This window comes from Amblyomma americanum, chromosome 1 (genome assembly GCF_052857255.1).
Source record: "Amblyomma americanum isolate KBUSLIRL-KWMA chromosome 1, ASM5285725v1, whole genome shotgun sequence".
NCBI classification, from domain to species: domain Eukaryota; kingdom Metazoa; phylum Arthropoda; class Arachnida; order Ixodida; family Ixodidae; genus Amblyomma; species Amblyomma americanum.
This window is the reverse complement of record NC_135497.1, coordinates 324,083,095-324,095,216: the sequence shown is the minus strand read 5'-3', so window position 1 is coordinate 324,095,216 and position 12,122 is coordinate 324,083,095. Positions and strand designations below refer to the sequence as shown.

At 47.2% G+C, this 12,122-nt stretch overlaps 1 protein-coding gene across 1 annotated transcript in view; it reads right to left on the bottom strand.

The window, feature by feature from the left end:
* LOC144115424 (lysosomal alpha-mannosidase-like) overlaps window positions 1-10,553 on the bottom strand; it is a 50,777-nt gene extending 40,224 nt beyond the window's left edge. The window contains exons 1-2 of the mRNA XM_077649821.1: window positions 10,301-10,553; window positions 2,841-2,943 (exon numbers count right to left, since the gene is read on the bottom strand). Coding sequence (XP_077505947.1) covers window positions 2,841-2,943; window positions 10,301-10,402 — 205 coding nt within the window. The 5' untranslated portion in view covers window positions 10,403-10,553. The remainder of the gene's footprint in view (window positions 1-2,840; window positions 2,944-10,300) is intronic.
* Window positions 10,554-12,122: the final 1,569 nt, after the last annotated feature.

Below are 12,122 nucleotides of genomic sequence, written 5' to 3'. Positions count from 1 at the left end.
GCGCCGCAGCCAGTTCTTTGAAACGTCACTAAGCTCAAATCGGGCTTCGTTCCGGAAAACAAGGCTTAGAACTTTGGAATTCAACAACCTTATGAGGCATAATTTCTACATGTTTTACTCCCCACTCTGATCATCTGACAGATTCGGGGCTGTTAATGAAAATGCTGACTGCGGTACCACGGTTCCTGTTGGACCGGCGGCCATCCGCAAGGCCCGTCAAGGGCCCCTGTTAGCGCACTATACAGGATGCTTCATCTAAGACTTTACACAATTTTAAAGAATAGGCTTTTTGAGTTAGAAGAGCGCTCAGTTTTCGGCATAGCATTGTACATCGCGGCGACGGAGAACGCGTTCGGCTCCATGCGTTTCGTGTTCACCTCGTGTACCTCCAGTACGCAGAAACTACGTCTTCCCCGGCAGCCTTCACCCCAAGAACTAGTGCTTTAGAACGGGAATTTATAGCGTGCTGCACAGACAAAAAACGTTAGCCAGGGGTATAGTTCGGACCCCAACCCTCGCCCTCAGACAGTGCATCCTGCACTCCCTCGCCCTCACCTCACCATGTCTTTCCTCCCTCACCCTCGTCCTCACGAATTTTCCTCCGCCCATCCGCCCATCCTCCCTCACCCTCACCTCACCGAGTGAAATCCTCATGAGGTCAGGGTGAGGAGGCCCTCATGAGGGCTCGCCCTCGTGAGGATGCCCATCTCTGATTTGCGCAAACAGAATGGAGACGGAGCACCACTTTAGATGCAGCAATAGCAGCCGAACTTGTTCTGTGCATGACTGCGATTTTCTTTTTCGGGTTAGTTCATCGTATACCGCACTTCCATCCCATACATGCGATATGCACGAAGCGCGTCAAAGAGAGCAGCATACGGCAAATGCCTTTATTGAAGGTACGTGAGTGCACCTGAGTAATAATAATTATAACTCGGAAAAAAAACTACATCCACCGAGGTGTAAAACTTCTTGAGGTGTAGACCAAAGGGATTTATTCGTGCTTTCTTGAGCGTTTTACACTCGCTTTGGTGTGCCCTGTCGAGCTTGTGTGTTTACCAAATTGTGTTTAAAGCAGCTTTTTTAATTGCGACATTTTTTTTCCTACTCCGTGTGATTTTTATTCTAAGCTATTCCCGTAATCCCGAACTCTGTAGTTCTATTGTTCCGCATTCGTTAAGTTCACTGGATGCAAGTGCGATACATATTTCACAATCAGTTTTAATTTGTGATCTTCGCGTATAGCAAGGCCCTTGCACATCTGCGCACCCATTCTTTGGACCAACCCTTGCTCGTGACCACAGCAGTCACCACAAATGCGAAGCCATTCCTGATCACTGCTTTCGTCACGAAAGCCCATCATACCGCGTTGTTAACAAAACTGAAGTACTAGCGCAATGTGCGCACAACAGAGAAGCAAAAATCTAACCAAAGGAATCGAAGCAGCCCTTGTAGCCCGTTTGCCTCATGTTTCTTGGCTCTATAGTGTCGGATATCATTCATTTTTCGTTTATTTCAAAATATGGCATGCCTTGGGTTGGACGACATTCGGCTAGAGCTGCATGACAAATTTATGAGTAGTCAGATCACGCGCGACCGACGCGGCGATTTCCACGCCTGCTTCCTCGAATAAACTAGACAGTCTAATGTTCGAGCCTTCGAATACCACTGCGGTCGGTTTTCGTCTATTTCACCTTGCAGACGACAAACTAAAGAGCGCAAATTAAATATCGAACTAACATTATTCGGAAGACGATTTCTCGGAAGGGCATGGGCTGCTGAAGGAGATTACCAAAGTTTATTAAACTCTGGATTCTCTTTTGTCTGAGGACGCGTTTCGGCGCTCACGGCGAAGCAAACTGCGATGGAGCCACTGCCGAAATCTACAGGGAGGTCGACCTGCAGTTCTCTTTGAGTGACGGCATTCGTAGTTTACCTGCAGTAATTCAGCGAACTTGATTTTAAAGTCCTCGTTTTTTATGCCAAAGAGACCAAAATATCAAAAGGTGTGTATAGGTGTGGAGGGAGGGGGGGGGGGGTTGGTTTGCTGAGCTGCTTCATGAATCGAAACCGTAGAAAAACTTTGTGCGTAAAATAGAAACTCCGTTCGAATGCTGCCCTATAACGTTACCTCGACCTATGCTACGTTAGGGATTAGCAGCACTTCTATGCCATGCTTTCTTGTTTCCGATATTTTCGTTTGTCCAACTGTGACTTAAGGAAGTGGATACGCCGCCAAGCCGGACAAAAATTGGACAGGACACAAAAGAACTATTGTGCTGGACGTGATGCTTGTGCGTGGCTTGCTCGGTGTGGCAAGACCTCGAGCAGTAAGGCGAGTACGAGGACCCATGCCCCCTATGACATTTTGCTTTTGAGTTGAGTTTCGCTTTTTTTTTCTACGCAGTGATTGCTCAAGGATCTGCCTCGCTTCGGCGAGTTTCCAAAACTAACGTACTTCCTATGACAGGCGGCTGCCTTTTCATTTGTCTGCCCCGGCTTGCCAACGCTTGTGCGCCAGCTACTCAAGCAGACCTGTCGCTTAAACAAGATTTCGTAGCTTTTTAGAAATCATGGTTATGGTGAAGGGTCATTACGACAGAAATGATACTTAAGAGAGAAATCTGGCATCATTTTTTCCAAGTTCCTAAAAGAGGCGCGCCAGTGCAAGCTTGTCCCCCTTCGATATATTCGTAACGAAATCAAAGGAGTCGCAAGTGTAACAGACAAACACTCAAGAAGTTAATCGGGCATTGAGTAGGGAAATTCGCACTGCGGCCAAGTAAATATCTTCGTACCAGGTCAAAAACTCAAACAAAAGACAACAGAATGCGGCTCACTTCCGTAGAAGTATTGGTCGACCGTCTTCAGCCATCCGAGATCCATGTGCGTGTGAGCCAGCAAGTGGACGTTCAGCATGTCCGGCTTTGTCGCCGGGCAGCTCTGCAAGTAGGATCATGAAGCACGAGATATTCTTATCATACACAAAGTGTAAATAAAAAAGGAAAAATTATCGAGAAGACCATTGAGTTGCACTAGTTTTCAATTCATTTTTGATGTAGACAGCGCAGGGATTAAGTACGGCTAAAAGGAGACAAGGCGCTGACTGGCGGGTTAAGATACATGTGGGAAAACACAGATTATACCAGGTGTTTTAGGGAAGCCCGCCACTAACTTTTAAATCTAGGCTTCTTCAGGTAGCAGTATGCCTTTAGCTACAGAGTAATACCAATGTTGATGGACACCATAAAACCGATTAATCTCTTTAACCAGTAAGCTGGTTGACTAAATACTAAAACCTAACTTTTCAGCTATTAGAGTTGGGCGCCTGGTTGTAATTAGAGATTTGTAGCTCTTAGCCGCCATATCAGTTTCTATAATTTGGCCGCGGTGAGAGCTGCGCGACGATCATCAAATCGCGTCACTCCATGGCACATGCGCCATAGAGTGATATGATTTGATGGACGTCGCTAAGTGCTCACCGCGGGGGGCGCGGGATTTTCGAAATGAGCGAGAAATGGGCAAAGTTTATTGAGCCACAGCGCCTACGTAAATGGCGCTTTTGAAATTATAGAAACTGATATGGCGGCTAAGAGCTACAAATCTCTAATTACAACCAGGCGCCCAACTCTAATAGTTGAAAAGTTAGCTTTTAGGATTTAGTCAACCACTGTGCCCATCAACGCTGGTATTACTACGCCGCCAAAGGAATACTGCTACCTGAAGAAGCCTATATTTAAAAGTTAGTGATGAGCATCCCAAAAACAACATCAGCGCTTCAGCGCTGAAAATGGCCGCGACACACTCGTCATTCAGGCGTAGAAAATACAGCATTTCACTGTCAGGCAAGTCAATAAAAGAGAGGCCCGCATATGTGAGTGAGTTTTGAGGATAGAAAAAAAAAGAGAGGCCTCCGAAACTTCCACAGGCAATTTACCTTCGTGGTTAAATATAATAATACCTTTATTTCACTAAAGCGACGAGGGCAGCTGCATTCTTCGCAATGAAAGATTAACTGTGCGTAAGCAGCGCTTTTCAAGAACAGTTCTGTTCAAGCGCTTCGTTCAGATTGGATTGAGCTCTAATAATAATTTGCTGCCTATGCTGGAATGATTCCAGCCGAGTTGTGACCGAACACGGCGAATATATTTTTTTATTCGTGCAACTGCATCCTGTAAAAGTTTGTTCCTGACCGTACACGCGCTCATTTGCCTCAGGTGCCTGCACTAAATGTCAAGGAAGATACGCTTAAACTCTCTCCAGTATTTAGGTCCATTTTAGTCATCGGTTGCGCTTGCTGTTTCTTTATAAACCGAGCGTACCAGGAAACGCCATTTCGAGCCGTAAACACAGAAGTCCACCAGCTTAAACTTTCTCGTTCACACGCAACTCTTCTGCCACTGCAAGGTTAAGCCGTCTCCGGTGCACTCAACCCCGCTTAGTTTGAACAACGTCTCTTGGATTTTTTTCAATGTCAGCCGCATCGCTCGCTTCGCAATGGGAGCCTTTAGACGCCTCAGTTAAGTTAGTTGCCGCGACGCGGCGCTAACCAGATAGAGCGATTCTAGGATCGCCTGGTTGTGCCGATCTGCGAAGCTGCTTGCGTTTGCTTCAGATAATCCGCGTTCCGTCGTGGGGCGCCATCAGGACGGTACTAGCCCATTGGCACTCTCCCCCACAGCCGTGAAGCAAGCGCGTAGGCTAGCCAAAGGGGAAAAGTAGGAAAGGAGGGCAGAAGAGCAGCTTAATCGGTAGGGTCACCCGTACCTGGCTGGCAATGAAAAAGCAGAAGGGGCGCTGTTTTGAAAGACACAATGGACATTCTTCTTATCGAAGGCACTGCGAATGTGCTGATACTGGGCTGGCTTCGCTATCTTCCTGCCTGATGGTGTAGCATGCAGCAGCCATTGCGCCGGCCGCTAGTGGTATCAGCAAGGCTACACAAGAGCGTCATGGAAGTCAGGCGCCGATGAACAGCCTCGTGCTTTATTTTTCACCGTGGGGGTGAAACGCGAGAGCGATATTCTCGGAAGTCTTTATCTAGAAACGCTGGCTACACCCAGTAAGCGTGCGGCCAGTCAGTCAGCCGCGCTGGGGTAACGCAAACACACCGCAAGTTTAGCCGCAAAATATTTCGTGGTTGTGAAAATCGCGCTAGGGATGGCACATTGCAGTGGGCTTATTTGAAATAAAAAATACTGCACCATCCGCACATGCAGATAATACGTATAATGTGAAACACTTGGGAGTATAGCACGCGGACTGGATACCCGAAAATACGGTATTATTCACTTCGGATGTAATGACGTTTTAAAACAGGTGTGTGCAGCTAAGCTGCACGAAAACAGTGGGTTTGTAATGTAAGCGGAGTTGAAGCACTGAAATTCATGCGGGAACCGAGGACGAACATGAAGGCGCTGGCCCTTATGCTCGGAACTATTCGGAAATTTAGAATACCGAATCAAATATCCCCCTATTCGATTATTCGAACAAATCAAATGGTGTACGCTCAAAATTATTCAAAACCGAATGAACAGGGACCATACAGGCCGCGTATCATGCTGCCATTATCGGAATGCGCGGGATGGAGGGTTCAGCGCCTTAGTGTGGCTCATTCGCGTGGTCATTGTTCATAATCAGCGTACATGACCTCAGAGATTGGACGAGGCGGGAGGGCCCAAGCAGGTTCAGCAAACCGGGCCTTTATGCCTGATCTCGGAGTCCAATATGCCCCATAAGTAACTCTCGCCCATCTCATGCAATGTGGCGATTTAAGGTCTCTTCGATTCGGCTAACCTCGCTGCACTAGTTCCTTGAAGTTCCGCGGTGGTGCCGCCAGCGTGCAGCGTCAGTTCAAGTGCAGCTTGGAACTGGATGCTTGCAAAACGAATGGTGGGGTGCAGGCCTGGTCGTCTGCTAGCCTTGGCGTCGCTACCAAACACCGAATTACAGCCAACTACTTTCCGCCAAAATCCCGAACCACGTGAGTAATTTTCAAGCAGCAAATCACACTGAAGTGTCGCCATGAACCAGCCTCAAGAAATAGTTTCATAGAAAAAAAAAAGTTGCGTGTACGCGCGCAGACGATTTGCGAATATGCACTGAAATGCTGCTTATGAGGCTCGGCTTGACCGCTTAGGTTTACAATTATGATGCCATGAACCGTTCCTCAGCTCCCCCTTTCAAGAAAGAATTAACTGTCATCGTCTGCTGTCATATCTTCTTTGCTTCTCCGAGCTACACATGGGCGCCGCCATATTGCTGCACTACAGCTGCACTTCCACTTGAAAGCAAAAAGCTATACAAGAACTCGTGTTGCACTATAGGTTGGCACTTTTGCAGAACGAAGACGGAGGTGCAGCGGGCGCGCGCTGCACTGGCAAAACGAATGCGAAAGTGCTGCACTGCTTGATCTGCATGGTGCTGTGAGTACAGCCAAATCGAAGAGGCCTCAAGGGTATTATCTTACATTATCAACAGAAAACGGAACTTCAGCTCTGCGCATAACATGACATTAGTGAAGCTAGTGCACTGGCTTCATGTTGCAATCTCCCAAATGATGATCAGTGTTGCGTCTTTTACGAGATACAACTGCGAAATCAGCGCTTCGCCGTTTCTCACGACTGCTCATTGAATATTCTCACAAGTAGCGAGTATTCGTAAAAATATTCGATTCGTATTCTATTTGGCAGCAAAGCTACAGTATTCGTATTCGATTCGGTTTGGAAAAAGTACTATTCGCACATCGTTACCGTTCAGCTGTAACGAAAGTGCAAACAAGCGAGAGAAAGAAAGAGTAACTAAGAGCACTAAACTGCTCGGAGGAATCCTTTTGCCTGTTTTTGTTTTCTTATTTGAATTTTTAGCAAAACTTTATTTGCAGTGTAGCATCGTCAGGAGGAAAATTTTACGGCAGTTCTCTTATAGGGTTGCTCGTAGTATACGAATCTAAATTGACTCCGTCTGGTAAAGTGCGCGTGCTGTATGTGACTATTTAGCTGTTTTGTTTCTAAACAAGTGACACTGCAAGTGTGACTTGTAGGTACTCCGAAAGTAACCAGCTTAGTGAATGGACGGCTTTTAGTGAGAAAACGCCCGGTAATTTCTTTTGTAATAGTGAATGGAACAATTTTATTTTCATTGTGTTTGCTTTCGGAGGAGTAATTACCCTAAATGTATTACAGTGTGCGTACCGGTAAGAATCCCGCCCTGCGAGATGCACCAGTAGGCAGTGCAGTGTGGCTAGCCTCGACCCTTCTAGTATGATGACCGTAACCCTCACGAAGTGAACAGCGCAGAACGTAGACGGGAACACGAGGCGAAGACACAGCAAGCGCTGATTTCAACAGACGAAGACACGACAAGCGCTCAGTTTCAACAACCTACTGAAACCAATAGGTTGTTGAAAGTTGGCGCTTGTTGCGTCGTCGTCTCGTGTCTCCGCCTACGTTCTGCCCCTGTTCACTTCAGGCAGGAAAACCAACGAGCTCAAACTGCTGTTCCATGTCATAGACCTCGGCTTGGCAGAAATAAAATAATCGATGGCAGGAAGTATAAGGGAGATGCCAGTAAGTGCTTTGCGCATTAAAACACGCGTTATTCACTCTGTTGCCTTGCGGTTGCCCAAGGGTTTTGACGGTAGCTCAGTTGGCCGGAAGTTGAACATAACGGCAGTTGAGCGCTGTTACAGGGCAGCGTCATCTGCCGTTCGGGTCTCAGCGGCAGTTCAGTTCAAATCAGACCAGGAGCCCAAGTTGAAAGGGTCAACTGACAAGATGGCGGTCGCGGAACTCGACCTATCGGCTTAGTCGGCGATGGCTCCCGCTGCCATGTGCTCTCAAAAAGCAAGAAATATTGTCGCCTTGCCTGTAGTGTAAGCCACAGTCTACAACTTTCAATATCGAATGCGCATAATTATTCGAACACGTAAAGTGACGCCTGAAAAACTTCGCCTGTTCGCAGCGTGGCGGTAGAACCAAACACGCTTCTACAGGATTGTCTTAGTTTCGTGTGCTGTTTAGCTGCGGCGTACGAAAAGGGCAAAATTTACACAGAAATTGCATTTGAGTGAATTGCAGTAAATAAATGACAGTAAGGAACGTTTAAAGTTAAAAATACCAAGGTGAAAGCATTTCTTTTTTTTCATAGCGATAGCTACATTACGCTAGCACTTCAAGCCTTCAGCGTGGCACCCCTTGAACTCCGTGGCGGCGCCGTGGCTGGTCACGTGGTTGGTCACGTGGTGCGGAGCAGCTGCCGGCGGCGCGACGCGGCGGCCAAACCGAGTATTCGCATTCGTATTCGATTCGGTTTTAAAAAAGTACTATTCGCACATCGTTACCATTCAGCTGTACGGAAGTGCAAACAAGCGAGAAAAAGAAAGAGTAACTAAGAGCGCTAATGAGCAACTAATGAGACTTGAGCATAAGACTATCGCTGAAGTATGTGTGAGGGGGGGGGGGGGGAGTGGAGAGAGTGAATCCACGTCCAGGGACGAAGATGAAGAATGAACGCCCAGCGAAACGCAGCGGCGAAAGACCGACTTCGCAATTCGACTGAGCGAGTTCCACTCCGCCAGCTGCAGCTATCGCGTCACTCCAGGTTTAACCAGACCACAGCCATTTGTCAATAACCGGTCACACGCGGTGTAATCACGAGATCCAGACTGTGAACCGAGTTTCGAGGAAGGGGCCGTGTAACCGCAGCTGGCTGCCATTTGGTTCAGCTGTCATTAACCAGAATAGTTCTTCAGTTATGAGAAAGGGACAGAATTTTGTGGGCACTTTTCAATTCTGTTGGATTACCCTTGCTCTACACAGTTATGCTACTCCATGGAATTTCTTGGGCTTCAATTGGCTTTCTTAGACGCAGCCGTTGATTCCAGATGCGGTGTTTGGCACTGCTTACTAGCTATCGGGCCCTGACGTCACAGGCGGTAGCGACCAATGGTGGAGGACAACAGGAATGAAGCGGAAAGAAATAAAATAAATCAGGGCTAAACACGGGCATTGGATACCGCATTACTCAAAAACTGAACACAGGTTGCTTTCATTTCACCTTGAATGTAGGCGAAGTTCGCACGCTTTCTGTTGATTGAGCAGTTAGTTTTTTATTTACCTTCAATATGGTTTAGAAATGTGGATTTAGGCTGCAATGCCCCAATTAAAAAAAATCAGTATGTATAAGATCTTCCATAACACATTCACATAAATGCTCTCAATTAGTCCAACTTGACTGGTGTGCGCCCACGCTTAAATGCATGCGCCCACACGCTCACTGCTTCCGCTTCTGACGTTTCTTTTTGTGGGATATATAGCTGGCGTAAAAAGAGACGCTTTTTTTTACGCCCGCGACTATCGCTGAAGTATAGAATATTTTGACACTGCAACTTTTTTTTTTCCTACAGCATGTTGCAGCTCCTGTTAGCTTAAGTAATTACAGATGTCAACATAGAAGACAAAGCAGCTAATAAACGATGGCACTCTCGTCTATTACTATTCCATGCGTTTTGTGCGCGCACCTCAAAGCAATAAAAATAAGATATCAGAAGCAACTGCGTTGAAAATAGTCAAGCTGTCACTGTACTTGTTTCTTTATTCAATTTTATATTAGCTTTCAACGTTATATAAGCCTCTGTTCAAGGGTTCAGCGAGTATATTTATACTGCTACTACATACGGACATGATCAGGGAAGCTTTTTCATGACTTTCCAAAAAGAACTCGCCAGAGAAAAATCCTATAGACAACACGAACATAATAATAATTGAAGAAAGTGTTCCGTGCTCTCAGCACAAAGCACCTGAACACAAGAGGAACGACGGAGTGTTTTAAGAGCTGCCTGAGCTGCCTGAGCTGAGAGGATCTCAATCAGCGCAAGCGCGGCGAGTTCCAACACGAACACTACCGCGCAAAGCGCGGCTTTCAAATTCCTGGGAACTCGCTTTGCCTGGTCGCTGATATTTGAAGCCGTTTCAGGGCCTCACCATCAGATAGTCCCATTTGTTCGATGGTCTGTTCGGATATTTGTGACAGCTCCATTAGTTGGCCGTTTCGACGCGTGGAATGTCAACAAATACCGTAGTATCTAGAAGAAATATTAGTGCCAGGGGCCTGTTTTGGCACGCTTGAAGGCGAGAGGCTAGAATGAAAATCATCGGTTACACTCGTGAATATTTTGTCTCTTCGCGCAAGTGTCTTTTTGCTGCCGAGTTACACAGTGCCTTAAAATTGGCGGCCGTCGTCAAAAGGCATTCAGCCCGAGAACTCGGTCAAGTTTCCATTGAACGTTACGCCTACTCACATCGTATCCGCACTTCTGCTCCGTCCGTTTCGGAGAAGGCGCCGAGGATACGGCAGCCCCCAGACAGACGACCGCCAGGACGATGGCTCGCGTGGGCCCCATGGCTGCTCGCTTCTCAGCAGGCTCGAAGCCCGGTCGGAGGAATTCGGAGAGTTTTCAGCGGCCTCCAAGGCTCGCTGCGCCGGCCCACCCTTCCGCTGCCGCCTGCGGACACCGCCGAGAATTCGCGAAGGATCAGTTAGGAGCAGGGGCAGCGCTCTGGGATGTGTCCCAATCGGCCTCGGGGCGGCAGGAAAGAGGGTGTCGCGGGCGGCAGTGAACTCCGCAGCCGGCGACTGACGCTCGACCGCGGCCACGGCTTCAAGTTTCTGCTCGCAATCAGATCTCGGCGATAAAACGTGGGCCTCTGGCAGGAGCACGTGCTCTATCTGGCAACTGGTCTGCCTACTCACAATGGGCAGCGGCAGGCTGCCTGGGAAGCTACGCACGTCGATGGAAGCAAAATAACAATAATACAAAGAGAAATCCCCCCTCCCCCGGGTATCAGCTGACAGTGCTCGTGGGTGTTGCTCAGCCTGCCGGCGCACCCAGCGGACGACATTATCGGGAGCTTCTATTGTTTCCCGAGGGTAGGTTGAGAGCGAAAGTGCATGCGTTCGATATCAATCGACGATGCCTTGACTTCAGTACTCCAGTACAGGAAGGGTGGTTACACTCCGTGCACGTTTGTTGCCTTGAGAATGTCCGGGCTGTCCGTACAAGCGCGCGCTTAGGACGACCCATCCTGAGCCTACTTGCGTACATTTTTCATATGCTTTGTCCTGTTATTAAAGAGCTAGTATTATTATTATTATTAGTAGCAGTAGTAGTAGTAATAGTAGTAGTAGTAGTAGTAGTAGTAGTAGTAGTAGTAGTAGTAGTAGTAGTACACAACTTTATGGGAAAGGGATTAGGAGTCGGGCCCTTTATCTACGGGTGATGTTCCTAGGTCCAGGATCCCACTGTTACTTGCTGTCTCTTTGGCCCGCTCAACCAGCGCTAGCTGATCTTGCGAGTTGGAGCTGGACAGAATCCCCTCCCACTGCCCGACTGAAGGTTGTTTTTTTTTATTTTGGCCTGTATCGGGCACGCCCGATACAGCCCCATGTAGAGTAGTAGAGGGTGGCTATCTCTCCGCACCACACGAATTCTTCAGTGTATATATTGCGCAGGCCAAATGTTACTGTGTACAGGGTGCTTCATCTAAGACTTCACACAATTTTAAAAAAAGGAGTTTTTGAGTTAGAAGAGTGCTTTTTTCTTTATAGCATTGTCAGCGGTGTAGTGCATCAGAATAGAGCTTAGATGTGCTAACCAGAAGGCTGGTTAACATATATTGAATTGCTAACATTTTAACTATTACTGTTAGGCTCCTTAATCATTGAAAGACGTGTAGTCCACCCTAAGTAATATCCATATCAATTTTTAGGATTTCGAAAACACGGTTACCCTCAGCACTACGGCCATACAAATTTTGGCTACATCGCGCCAAAATACATGCGCTTTCGAGAAGCTTGCAGGCAAAGCAAACTCTCCAGTGCACAACTCGTCGAAATAACCAAAATTTGTTGGGCCTCAGCGCCAAGTGTAACCGCGTTTTCGAAATTCTAAAAGCTGATATTGATATTACTTACGGTGGGCTACACGTCTTTCAATAATTATGAAGCCTAACAGTAATAGTTAAAAGGTTAACTATTCAATATTAGTTAACCAGCCTGCTAGTTAGCGTCTCTCAGCTGTATTCTGATTTACTACACCGCTGACGATCCTATGTCGAAAAAAG